This window comes from Giraffa tippelskirchi, chromosome 5 (assembly GCF_054371585.1).
Source record: "Giraffa tippelskirchi isolate mGirTip1 chromosome 5, T2T-mGirTip1v1.2.pri, whole genome shotgun sequence".
Taxonomy (NCBI): Eukaryota; Metazoa; Chordata; class Mammalia; order Artiodactyla; family Giraffidae; genus Giraffa; species Giraffa tippelskirchi.
The window spans coordinates 22,197,316-22,211,910 of record NC_137279.1 but is presented as its reverse complement, the minus strand read 5'-3'; the positions used below and the strand labels follow the sequence as shown (position 1 = coordinate 22,211,910).

Here is a 14,595-nt window from a genome sequence, read left to right as displayed (position 1 = left end):
TTGAGCAAGATCCCTGGACCACCGATGGGCTGTAAGTTGTCACGTGTGTTCTTCTGCCCTGATAAGTTGGATATTGAGGCTAAGAGAGAGCACTGAGAGATTCTACCTCGAGAAAAGTTTTCTGCCAATAATGTCATCATGAGGCATTCATAAAGAGGAAAACATTGGTTTTTGAGCTGGGAGTTTCATTATCTTTTCTTATCTCTCACCCTTCATGCTTAATTTTTGGTTGAAATTGCATTTCAGGTTTGCACATCATACCGTCCAGATTTACCAGAGCACCGTCCCCTAATTGGCTGGTTTCCCTGTGTCCCCAGTGGAAATAGACCTCAAGATGAAGGGAGAAAGCAGCCAAAAGGTAGCCTGAAGAGAGAAGATGAGGTTTGGCTCAAAGTAAGTGACCCAAATGTTTTTTGTGAAAACTGGATAGATTGTGCTTGTGTGTGTATATGTGTGTGTGTGTGTGTGTGTGTGTGTGTGTGTGTGTGTGTATAAATGATATATTGGAATGTCAGGAAATTTCCTTTTGTCATCTAAAAGTTTTTATGGTTTGAGTTTATTTTAATTTCTTTTTGAATGTTGGACTTTTCTTTATAAGCAATCACTCTATCAAAGTATAATATGCATATAGAAAAGTACAAAAATCAGAAATGATTGATAAATTTTTACAAAGGAAACATCCTCTCTAACCACCATGGAGATCAAAAAACAGAAAATTAACATCACCCCTAAAAGGCTCTCTCATTCCCCCTCTCATTATACTACAGAGGTTTCTACTATTTTTCCTTCTATCACCAGAGATTAGTTTTGCCTGTTTGTATTTTATGTGAGAAATTTGACAGTCTGTAGTATTTGTGTCTGATTCTTTCTTACTCAGCATTCTATCTGTGGGATTCATTCAGGCTGCTATACTAAGCAGTAGTGTTCATGTCCACCGCGGTGCAGAATTCCAGTGCATCAAAGGGCCATACTTTAATTAATCATAGTAATGAACCTTTAGTTTATTTCTAATTTTTCTGTATTGTATATTACAAATAGTTCTGCTATAAACACTTCCGTACATTTCTTTTGATGAATGTATACAGACAGTTGGGTCTATTTGGAACTGCTAGATAGTAATTAGGCAGATGATCAACTTTAGTGAAAGTGAAGTCACTCAGTCGTGTCCGACTCTTTGCTACCCCATGGACTGTAGCCTACCGGGCTCTTCAGTCCATGGGATTTTCCAGGCAAGAATACTGGAGTGGGTTGCCATTTCCTTCTCCAGGGGATCTTCCCGACCCAGGGATCAAACCCAGGTCTCCCGCATTGTAGAGACGCTTTACCGTCTGAGCTACCAGGGAAGCCTGATCAGCTTTAGTAGATAATACCAAATGGTGTTCCACTTAGTAGATAATACCAAATGGTGTTCCACTTGGTTATACTAGTTTATACTCCCAGCAGAGGCTTATGAGTATTCCAATTGTTTTACATTTTTACTGATTACTTGGTATTTTAAATCTTAATTTCAACCATTAAGTATGTAAATGTACCTCCCTATGGTTTCAATTTACATTTACATATTGACTAATGAAGTTGTAATGTTTATATGTATATTGGCGATATATCCTTTTTCCCTCTTTTTTTCTGAAGGGTTTATTCAAGTCTTTTGCTCAATTTTCTATTGGACTGTCATTTTCTTCTTAATTTATATGATTTCTTTACAATTTTCAGGATATATAAATCCTTTTTCAGTTGTATATTATTTAAAATTTCCAGCACTCCAAGGCTTACTTTTTTTTTATTTTACTCTTAATGGTATATTTGATGAAGAGTTCTAAATTTTACCACAATCCAGTTTATCTTTCTTTTTCTTTATGGTTAGTGCTAATTGTGTACTGTATTAAGAAGTCTTTGCTCACCACAAAGACATACTTTCCTATGTTATCTTCTAGAAATGTTATTGTTTCACCTTTTATATATAGATCTACAATCCTCTGGAATTTTTACATATTGTGTGAGGTAAGGATCAAGATTTTTTTCCCCGTAGAACTAGAACCACCATTAAAGTGAAAGTGTTAGTTGCTCAGTTGTGTCTGGCTCTTTGTGACCCCACGGACTGTAGCCCACCAGGCTCCTCTGTCCATGGAATTCTCCAGGCAAGAATACTGGAGTGGGTAGCCATTTTCTTCTCCAGGGGATCTTCCTGACCCAGGGATCAAACCTGGGTCTCCTGCATTGCAAGCAGATTCTTTATCATCAACTTGAAGACAATGTATAATCCTTTACCAATAGTTTTGGATCCTTTTTGTGAATATATTAAGTGTTTTTTCATTTATATTCATTAGAGCTTGGTCCCTACATTAAAAAAGAAAAGTTTTGCTATCTTGTCAGGTTTATGATGAAGGCCAGATTTGACTCCTAGAGTAAGTTTCCTTTTTTCCCCAGTTTTATGTAATATTTTGTGAAAATTCAGTTCAGTTCAGTCTCTCAGTTGTTTCCAACTCTTTGCGACCCCATGAACCGCAGCACTCCAGGCCTCCCTGTCCATCACCAACTCCCAGAGTCCACCCAAACCCATGTCTGTTGAGTTGGTGATGCCATCCAACCATCTCATCCTCTGTCGTCCCCTTCTCCTCCTGCCCCTAATCCTTCCCAGTATCAGGGTCTTTTCAAATGAGTCAGCTCTTTGCATCAGGTGGCCAAAGTATTGGAGTTTCAGCTTCAACATCAGTCCTTCCAATGAACACCCAGGACTCATCTCCTTTAGGATGGACTGGTTGGATCTCCTTGCAGTCCAAGGGACTCTCAAGAGTCTTCTCCAATACCACAGTTCAAAAGCATCAATTCTTCGGCGCTCAGCTTTCTTTATAGTCCAGCTCTCACATCCATACCTGACCACTGGAAAAACCATAGCCTTGACTAGAGGAACCTTTGTTGACAAAGTAATGTCTATGCTTTTTAATATACTGTCTAGGTTGGTCATAACTTTCCTTCCAAGGAGTAGGTGTCTTTTAATTTCATGGCTGCAGTCACCATCTGCAGTGATTTTGGAGCCCAGAAAAATAAAGTCAGCCACTGTTTCCACTGTTTCCCCATCTATTTCCCATGAAGTGATGGGACTGGATGCCATGATCTTAGCTTTTTGAATGTTGAGCTTTAAGCCAACTTTTGTGAAAGGTTGGTGTTAAATTTTGGTGGACTTCATCAGTAAAGCTATCTGAGTCTGGTATTTTCTTTGAGGAAAATATTTAAATATATGTTAAAATCTTAAACCAAATATTGCAGAATTGGGGCTTTCTATTTCTTCTTAGGTCAACTTTGGAAAAAGTTATTTTTTTTCCAAATAATTTGTCCATTTTTTCCTAAAATTTTGAATTTATTGGCATTAAGTTTTTCATAATGCTGTCTTATTTTGTATATTTCTACATTCACTAGGACTTTTTTTAGTTATTCTATTGCTCATTTTTGGCTTCTCTGTTTTATTTGTTTGCTTAGTATTGCTAAAGACTTAACAGTTACATTAATCTTTTATTAATGTTTTTATTGAACCAAATATTATACATGTGTGTATATATGTACTCATATATATACATATACATAAAAATACATATATAAAGATAAAAGGAAGGACATAATGAAAATAGCATACATGTGTACTCTTATTTTCATTATTGCCTCTTTTTATGTTTACATTTAATTTACTCTTGAGATGATGCTTAGATCATTAATTTTTAGCTTCTTTCTTTTTAAAATATAAACATTAAGGTGACAAGTTTCCTTCTAAATGTGACTTTAGCAACATATTATATTTCATGTGTCTTATTTCTATTATCATTCAGTTCAAATATATTTTCTAATTTTTCTTTGACTACTTTTTTGATCCCTGAGTTATATATAAATATGCTGATGAAAGTCAAAACATTTGTTTGAAAATTATTTATTTTTTGTTTTTGATTTGAGTCTTCTCTGCTCAAAGATTATATTTGGTATGATATCAAGCCTTTTTAATTTGTTGACCTTTGAATTATGGAAAAACATATGGTTAACTGGGCTTCCCTGGTAGCTCAGTGGTAAAGAAGCCACCTGCCAAATAGGAGATGTAGGTTTGATCCCAGGTTTGGGAAGATCCCCAGAGAAGGAAATGGCAACCCTCTCTAGTATTCTTGCCTGGAAAATCCCATGGATAGAGGAGCCTGGCAGGTTACAGTCCATTGGGTCACAAAAGAGTTGGACACAACTTAGTGACTAAACAACAACAATATGGTTAATATTGATAAATATTACATGTACTTTGAAAGAAATATGTAGTCTGAAATAGTTAGATAGAGCATTCTATATTTTTAACATAAATCAAGTTCATCCATCATGTTGTTAAAATTTCCCATATTGTATATTTTCCTTGATATTTTGTATATACTTTCCACCAGTTACTGAGATATATGTGTTAGACTTTCTTACCATAATCTTAAATTTGCCTGTTTCTCTTTTATTTTTGCTGGTTTTTGATTTATGCATTGATTTATTTACATTTTGAGGCTATTATTAAATATTCAGGCAATTCTCACTTTGTAACATGGAAACACAAAATGATCACGTATCCTAAAACTGTACAAAGCAAGCTAAATAATCAGTGGGGAAAATTACAATCGTTACATGATATTTTTGTCACAATATTAAAAACTTTTGTTTTTAGGAGTATATGTGAAATGAAATGAAAAAATAGTAAAATTTAGCTCATTATAATTTAAAACGTTACAGAGAATTAAAGTATTTCATTTCTTTGTAAAAAAAATTACAAACATAGTTTTAACAGTTCTTGCCTATTTTTTTGCATCATATGACTTATATTACAAAGTAAGCGATTTTTCTATGCCGTTGTGAATTGTCATATTCCTTTCCAAGTTTGATCATCTTCCAACACTTTATGATACTTTGCACTTTCAATGTTATGAAACATCTCTGAGAGTTCTTTTAATATGAATTTTTTCTTGGCATCATTTCCTCTGGGACATCTTTATCCTTTTTGTCATAACCACTTTTCTCCTTTTTGCTGATAATTTCATTTTCACTAGTTCCTCTGGCTGCAAATCCAGAGTCTCTCAAATGGCAGCAGCAGCAGCATTCCCATACTCAATTATTTCATCTATAATTCTATTTACCTTTCATTCAAATTTCACCTCCAGCATTACAATTTTTTGTTTCTTTGCTGCACTTTCATTTTTCCTGGAGGATCCCTTCTTTTGATTATCCATTTTTGTAAAATGTCGTGTGGGAGTGGGAGATGAGATGATGCAACTGCACAATTTCTGTCTCTGTGTGAACAGAAAAACAGATACACAGGGACCAATCAATGACAATTTGAATGAAGAGATGTAATTGGTCACTTTATCGTGATTCTCATTGGTTATTTACATGGTGATTTGTGAATGGAAGGACTATTACTGGAGTTTATACTTTCTGCAGTTATAATTAATATTTTTTGCTAATTAAAATTTGAATCACATTATCTGGTATTATATAACTAAATTGTGATAACTGATATTTGTGTATATGGAAACTACATAAAGTGAAACTACTGTCAGTAGATAATTTTAGAACTTACTACATCTTCCTTATGGATTATCTCTTTTAACACTAAGAAATGTCTATCTCTAAGAATATTTCTTCCTGCACTATAAACTTTGTATAATATTAGTATAGACATATCTTTTTGTTTGTTTGCATATTGTTTTCTCTTTCATTCTATTACCTTTAATCCTTCTGTGCAATTATATTTAATATACTTTTTTTGAAATCAACATATCTTTACATATATGTAAATAACATAAGCAACAGAGAAGGCAATGGCACCCCACTCCAGTACTCTTGTCTGGAAAATCCCATGGATGGAGGAGTCTGGTAGGCTGCAGTCCATGGGGTTGCTAAGAGTCGGACACGACTGAGCGACTTCACTTTCCCGTTTCACTTTCATGCACTGGAGAAGGAAATGGCAGCCCACTCCAGTATTCTTGCCTGGAGAATCCCAGGGACGGCAGAGCCTGGTGGGCTGCCGTCTATGGGGTCGCACAGAGTTGGACACGACTGAAGCGACTTAGCAGCAGCAGCAGCAGCAATATAAGCAAATCTAAATCTAAGAAAACACTATATATATAAATCTAAAATTCTTTATTTTCCAATTGTAGTATTTAGTCCAATTACATTTAATGTAATTAATGATGCTTCCCTGGTGACTCAGTGGTAAAGAATCTGCCTGCCAGTGCAGGAATGCAGGAAATGTGGATTTGATCCCTGGATCAGGAAGATACCTTGGAAGGAAATGGCAGCCCACTGTAATAGTCTTGCCTGGGAAATCCCATGGACAGAGGAGCCTGGCAAGTACAGTGCATGAGGTCACAAAAGAGTCAGAAGCAATTTAACAACTAAGCAGTTTTAAATTTACCAGAGAATCATTTGTTATTCACTTTTTCCTCATACTCTCTGTTTTTTTCTATTTCTTGCCATTTTTAGATTAAATCAATTCAGTTCACTCACTCAGTCATGACCACCTCTTTGCGACCCCGTGGACTGCAGCACACCAGGCGTCCCTGTCCATCACCAACTCCCTGAGCCTGCTCAAATCCATGTCCATCGAGTCAGTGATGCCATCCAACCATCCCATCCTCTGTCGTCCCCTTCTCTCCCCACCTTCAATCTTTCCCAGCATCAGGGTCTTTTCCAATGAGTCAGTGCTTTGTTATCAGGTGGCCAAAGTATTGGAGTTTCAATTTCAGCATCAGTCCTTCCAATGAATATTCAGGACTTATTTCCTTTAGGGCGGACTGGTTGGATCTCCTTGCAGTCCAAGGGACTCGCAAGAGTCTTCTCCAACACTACAGTTCAAAAGCATCAGTTCTTCAGCTCTCATCTTTCTTTATGGTCCAACTCTCACATCCATACATGACTACTGGAAAAACCATAGCTTTGACTAGATGGATCTTTGTTGACAAAAGTAATGTCTCTGCTTTTGAATATGCTGTCTAGGTTGGTCACAGCTTTTCTTCCAAGGAGCAAGTGTCTTTTAATTTCATGACTGCAGTCACCATCTGCAGTGATTTTGGAGCACAAGAAAATACAGTGTGTCACTGTTTCCATTGTTTCCCCATTGATTTACCGTGAAGTGATGGGACTGGATACCATGATCTTTGTTTTTTGAATGTTGAGTTTTAAGTCAGCTTTTTCACTCTCCTCTTTCACTTTCATCAAGAGGCTCTTTAGTTCTTCTTTGCTTTCTACTATAAGGGTGGTGTCATCTGCATATCTGAAGTTATTGATATTTCTCCCGGCAGTCTTGATTCCAGCCTCTGTTTCATCCAGCCCAGCATTTCACATGATGTACTTTGTATAAGTTAAATAAGCAGAGTGACAATACAGAGCCTTGACATACTTCTTTCCCAATTCCCTCCTTTCTGAGCCACTAAGGAAGCCCTTAGATTAAATAAGTAGTTTTATTATTTTATTTTCCATTCTATCAATTTGTTAGCTATACTTTTATTTTATTCTCTATTGTTGTTACCCTAGAGATTGCAAGCTGTGTGCTTAACCAGTTAGAGTCTACTATGAATTAGCATTCTCACAATTTCATAATCAATAAGTAACTTAGAATGCTTTGTCTCTATTTTCTGTTTCCTGGCTTTTTAAAGATAAAATGATTTAATGTTACCTAATATTTACCTTCTCTAGTGCTCTTTGGTCCTTCCTATATTTCTATGCTTTTCATTTTTATTTGGCTTGAAGAAATTCATTTATTATTATTTTTAATGTGTATCTGCTGGCAGTGAATTCTTCCAGTTTTTGTATAGCTGAAAATATCCTTGACATTTATTTTCAAAGAGTATCTTTGCCTAGTATAGAATTCTAGGAGGGCAGTTGTAGTTTTCACTGGTTTAAAGATGTTATTTCATGGCCTGTTTACCTACATACTTTCTCTGCAAAGTTAGCTGAACATCTGATATATATTACCTTGAAGGTAATGTCTTTTATTTTCTGGTGCTTTTAACATAATCTTCTTGTATTTTGTCTTCAGCAGTTTTACTGTGATGTTCCTAAGTCTGTTTTTCTTTGCATATATCTGGCCAAGAGTTTATTAAGCATCTTGAATCTATAGCTTAATGTCCTTGCTTGCTCTTTCTTGTTTTGGACACTAAATTACTTTCTGCTGTATATCTTTTGTTCCTTTTTCTTTGTTCTATTTTCCATTCCTTTTGTTCCCCATGCTACAGCCTGGTTATTTTATGCTGACATATCTTCTGTTTCATTAAACCCAACTTTCACTCCATACAATCTGTTGTTAAACTATTCTTAATTTCAGTTATTTCAATTCTAGAACACCTATTTAATTTTTCCTAAAGGTTCTCATTTGCTTTGAAATTCTCTATCCCTTTGTCTATTTTCAAAATATATTAATCACAATCATTTTATAGTCCCTGTTTGATAATAGTAATGTATTGGTGAGTGGAGGTCTGTGCATGTTGATTTTTTTCTTAATTTTCATTCATTTAGGCATATCTACTATCATACTGAATGGTGTTTTAATTGAATATCAGACACTGAAAAAATACATAGGCTCTGGCTAATAATATCTTCCCTTCAAGATGATTTTCTTTAAGAAAATGTATTATAAGATTTGGGAAAGAGCACCTTAATTTAATCAGTACTTAAGTTGACTCAACCTGTGCTTCCGTATTAATGAGCCCTGATACATTTCATATTTCCTTTTCTGCTAAGGCCCATCCCTTCAAGGGTCTCAACTAAAAGTTTGGATTGAGCCTTCCATCTTGATAGTCTCTGAAGCACAATTTCTATTTCTTCAGCACTATGTGACTGTTTTTTGGCCTTTAATCTACCTGCTTCTTATACTCTTCATCTTCATAGCTTAAAATTTGAAAAATACCTCAGTGGCAATAGTGGCACAGAACGTTAGGTTATCTTCAATGTGATTTCTTTTTGAGTCCCTTCGGTCCTGACTGCCTTAGTTGCTCTCAGATGCTTTCAAACTTTCTTTTTTACTTTATTCATATTTTAAAACTGTTCTTACCAAGAGTATGTGTTTTGCTATACATTACTTCATTGTAATTGGAAGCAAAAATCTACAACTGGAATTTTATTAATGTATAATAGTTAGCTACCATCTGTATTTTAGGTTTGCACTCTGTTCTTACTACAAGCGATACGAGAGTAATAATGCTTGTATAAGGAAAAAGCACCTAATATCATTAAAAATTAATATATAAAAGCTATTTTAAAAATTTAGTTTTCACAAATTTATATAATACCAAATAAATGAGGAAGTGATTTTTAAAAATAAACTGATTAAGTGTTTTTCAAAGTTTTTTTGAGGACTGAATGATTTTTGATTCTTCATTATTTCTTTAATCTCACTTTAATCTTTATTTGATATACAAATATGATTTGTATTCTGTGGATCAGAGAAAAATTTATTACAGTGAGAAACAACTGTACTGGAAAATATTAGCCTTGAAAATGCCTTTCTGAAATCTTTCCTTGCCACTTGCCCAACAAAATTTCTTTCATTTTAGTCCATATTTACTAAGGTAACTTGTCTCTTTTAGTTTTTCTTATCATTATTTCTTTAAATCTTGGGTCAATAGACAAAATTATAAGATCTCTTACATAGCACAAAGTGTAGATTATTTTTATTATTTACAATAATAAGTACATTTTAAAGCCACTCATAGTTTACAATGTGCATTCTCACACACTTTTTTTTGAACTACTTTATCATCCTATGAGTTTGGCAAAGTAGTTGTTTTCCTATTTTATAGATGGGGAAAATCAGAATCAAATACTCAGAGTGCTTTTTCCTATATCACCCAAGAATAAAAGGGTAAATCTGAAGTTCAGACTCATGCCTCTTGATCTAATCCCATGTTTATTTCTTTACACTATGTTGCATAATTCAATCAACATTCATGATGCACCAGTGATATGCCAAACCCAGAAATAATCACTGGGAATAAACAGGGAAATATGACATGAGCAAGAAAACAAGGTAAAACATATGTGGACTTGGAAGAAAAGGTTCCCTCTTTTCTTTTGTTGGATTTCTTCTAAATTCTTCAAAGACGATATCTGTGGGTCTAGTTCACAGGATTTATTAAGTGCATATTGTAAACCCTAGGTGCCATTAGGGAATAGAGAAAGAAACAGAAGGCATGATCCTTCTCAGAAAGTCCTTTGACACTAAGTAATATAGACAACCAATGAAGCAATCTGAAAAGCAAATATTCAGTGAATCACTTGTTTAGCTTCACATGGAGCCCATCACCATATGCAAAAATCACATGTTCATGTTTATTTTCATTGCTGTTCTAAAATTAAAAGTTAAGGATGGCCTCACCCAGGCTAGACTGGTTAGCAATCCTAACAGAAGCCACCAGGTGGTTGGTCATAGTATCTTAAATACTAGGGTCCTCCACATTGGTTATAAATTACGGACCACTGCCTGGAAACCCTCGCTACGTAAAACCTAAAGCCTGTTACCATAATTTCCTCCTTTTCTTTGAGTTCAACTAGCCAAACTCTGCATATGAATCTTCAACAGAAATGCAGTGTATATTTAATTGATTGGATTTCAAAGATGAGAACCCGTAAAACTAAGCATTAAGAGCATAAAAAGTGACACATTTATTGTGATTTAATCTGTTCCAGATATCTTATTATCAATTCTGATACAAATTTTTATCAGAGATTTGAGTTTCTGATTCTAAAAATGATTTTCTGAAAACTCAGAGATGCCAAGCATTTTAGATAACACAGCAGAGGTACAGATAGAATTCAAATTCAAATCCAGCTTATTCCAAAGTCCATGTTTTCTCCTGTATACCAGGAGTTGGGAAACATTCTCTTTGAAGAGCCAGATAACAAATATTTTAGGGTTTGTGGGCCATTTGGTCTCTGTCACAGTTATAGCTTCCCAGGTGGCACTAGTGGTAAAGAACCCACCTGCCAATGCAGAAGATGTAAGAGATGCAGGTTTGATTCCTGGGTTAGGAAGACCCCCCGGAGGAGGGCATGGCAGTCAACTCCAGTATTCTTGCCTGGAGAAGCCCATGGACAGAAGAGCCTGGCAGGATACAGCCAATAGGGTTGCACAGAGTCAGACATGATGAAGTGACTTAACACACAGTTACTTAACATTGCTGTTATAGAGTAAAAGTAGCATAGACAATACAGAAGTGAATGAGCATGGTTGTGCTATAATAAAATTATACTTATGAACACAAAAATTTCAATTTCATATAATTTTCACATTTTCACATTATTTTTCTTCAAATTTATTTTCAATTATTTCAAAATGTAAAAGTCATTCTTAGCTCACAGACCATAACAAACAGGCAGTTGGTCAGTTTGGCCCATGGGCTATAGAGTCTGACCTCTGCTGTATTTCTAGTTTCCAGTCCACTGCCTAAAATGAACAAAATATTGTATTGTAGAGGGATTTGATGATGAACGAATCTTCACCCTTAAGGTACATACTCTTCAGCGGTCATATTTACACAACTACTGTAGAAGACAAAATGCTATGCTACAAATACAGTTAAGTGTAAAATAGACTCAAAAGGACCTGGTGATTGATTGGACATAGGGAGACAGAGATAGCTTTATCTCAAATGGAATTTCTTCATTCATCTAATCTTCCACACCCCTCTATACCCACCCCCCCCACCTACACATATACATATTCTAGGATTTAGAAATTTTAGTCATGAAAGATTGCTTTCAGTGCTGGAAAACACCAAAGTTTTTATACTTCCATAGCTGTTCAGGTAAGGAGTTTATGTTTTTCCTTCTTGGTAAGTGCTTTCTCCACTTTGACTTTCAAAAAAACACATACTAATCTTCTAAGATTTAGCTCAAGGATTACTTCTATTATAAGGCCTAGACTTTTCTGAATTTCTCTCCCAAACCCTACTTAGTATGTGTAATTAATCTCTTCCTCCTATGTGCTTCCTCAATAAACATTTCTGTCACAGTTCCTACATACTTGCAAATAATCCATAGTTCAAAGAAGACTTTATAGGGAAATTAGAAAATAGTTAGAGCTGAATGAAAATAAAATACCCTGTCAAATTTTATGGGATGCAATTAAAGCAATGTTACAGGGAAATTTATACCTTTAAATGTCTGTGTTTGGTGGGAGTGGGGAGCTGGGGAGGTAGTTAGGGTGGGGGGAAAGCATTATAAAGGGCTTCCCTGGTGGTTCAGATGGTAAAAAATCTGCCTGGAATGCAGAAGACTCAGGTTCGATCCCTGCGTTGGGAAGATTCCCTGGAGAAGAGAATGGCTACCCAATCTACTATTTTTGCCTGGAGAATTCCATGGACAGAGGAGCCTGGCAGGGTAAGGTTCATGGAGTCACAAAGAGTCAGACACAACTGAGTGACTAAGACTTCTACTTTTTTCAAGCATTATATAATCAATAATCAATATTCACCTGAAGTAACTGGAAAAAGAGCAAATAAAAACCAAAGTAAAAATAAAAAGGAAATAACAAAGAGCAAAAATCAGTCAAGTAGAAAAAAAAAATTCCTGTATCATCACTGTTATTTTATTTTCTATAGAAATTGCAATAGTACAATTAAACTTTTACTTTTATACTTTATGAGATATAAAATAAATGAAATATAAAACATGAAAAAAGATTTAAAATTTAAATCATTTTCTCATAAACTGAATTAACATCTAAAGAGAAAAACAACCTAAAAATTATTTCTCTTATCTATTTTTTTATAGTTTTGCCTCTTAAAATTTAGTTTTTAACATATTTAAAATTCATTTTCATATGTAGAATACGATCAGTTCAGTCTCTCAGTCGTGTCCGACTCTTTGCAACCCCATGAACTGCAGCACGCCAGGCCTCCCTGTCCATCACCAAATACCAGAGTCCACCCAAACCCATGTCCATCGAGTCGGTGATGCCATCCAACCATCTGTCATCTCCTTCTCCTGCCCTCAATCCTTCCCAGCATCAGGGTCTTTTCCAATGAGTCAGCTCTTTGCATCATGTGGCCAAAGTATTGGAGTTTCAGCTTCAACATCAGTCCTTCCAATGAACACCCAGGACTCATCTCTTTTAGGATGGACTGGTTGGATCTCCTTGCAGTCCAAGGGACTCTCAAGAGTCTTCTCCAATACCACAGTTCAAAAGCATCAATTCTTTGGTGCTCAGCTTTCTTTATAGTCCAATTCTCACATCCATACATGATCACTGGAAAAACCATAGCCTTGGCCAGACAGTGCTTTTCAATATGCTGTCTAGGTTGGTCATCACTTTCCTTCCAAGGAGTAAACGTCTTTTAATTTCATTGCTGCAATCACCATCTGCAGTGATTTTGGAGCCCAAAAAAATAAAGTCAGCCACTGTTTCCCCATCTATTTCCCATGAAGTGATGGGACCAGATGCCATGATCTTAGTTTTCTGAATGTTGAGCTTTAAGCCAACTTTTTCACTCTCCTCTTTCGCTTTCATCAGGAGGCTCTTTAGTTCTTCTTCACTTTCTGCCATAAGGGTGGTGTCATCTGCATATCTGAGGTTATTGATATTTCTCCTGGCAATCTTGATTCCAGCTTGTGTTTCTTCCAGCCCAGTGTTTCTCATGATGTACTCTGCATATAAGTTAAATAAGCAAGGTGACAATATACAGCCTTGACGTACTCCTTTTCCTATTTGCAACTATTCTATTGTTCCATTCCCAGTTCTAACTGTTGCTTCCTGACCTGCATACAGGTTTCTCAAGAGGCAGGTCATGTGGTCTGGTATTCCCGTCTCTTTCAGAATTTCCCCCAGTTTATTGTGATCCACACAGTCAAAGGCTTTGGCATAGTCAAAAAAGCAGAAATAGATATTTTTCTGGAACTCTCTTGCTTTTTCGATGATCCAGCGGATATCAGCAATTTGATCTCTGGTTCCTCTACCTTTTCTAAAATCAGCTTGAACATCTGGAAGTTCATGGTTCACATATTGCTGAAGCCTGGCTTGGAGAATTTTGAGCATTACTTTACTAGCATGTGAAATGAGTGCAATTGTGCAGTAGTTTGAGCATTCTTTGGCATTGCTTTTCTTTGGGATTAGGATGAAAACTGACCTTTTCAGTCCTGTGGCCACTGCTGAGTTTTCCAAATTTGCAGACATATTGAGTGCAGCGCTTTCACGGCATCATCTTTCAGGATTTGAAATAGCTCAACTGGAATTCCATCACTTCCACTAGCTTTGTTCATAGTTATGCTTCCTAAGGCCCACTTGACTTCACATTCGAGGATGTCTGGCTCTGGGTGAGTGATCACACTATCATGATTATCTGGGTTGTGAAGATCTTCTTTGAACAGTTTTTCTGTGTATTCTTGCCACCTCTTCTTAATATCTTCTGCTTCTGTTAGGTCTCTACCATTTCTGTCCTTTATTGAGCCCATCTTTGCGTGAAATATGATAGAGTCCCACTTTATTTTCTAAATACAATAAGCCAGTTTTTCTAACTCTATCCATTAAAACTTTAATCCTTACCCTGATAATTTGTGGCACTACATTAACTATATACTAGTTTCTGGAATATTCAA

At 35.8% G+C, this 14,595-nt stretch overlaps 1 protein-coding gene across 1 annotated transcript in view; it reads left to right on the top strand.

Annotated features, from left to right (window-relative positions):
• The window catches only part of PAPPA2 (pappalysin 2), a 292,528-nt gene that overhangs the window by 152,995 nt on the left and 124,938 nt on the right, over window positions 1-14,595 (top strand). The window contains exon 11 of the mRNA XM_081493669.1: window positions 247-393. Coding sequence (XP_081349795.1) covers window positions 247-393 — 147 coding nt within the window. The remainder of the gene's footprint in view (window positions 1-246; window positions 394-14,595) is intronic.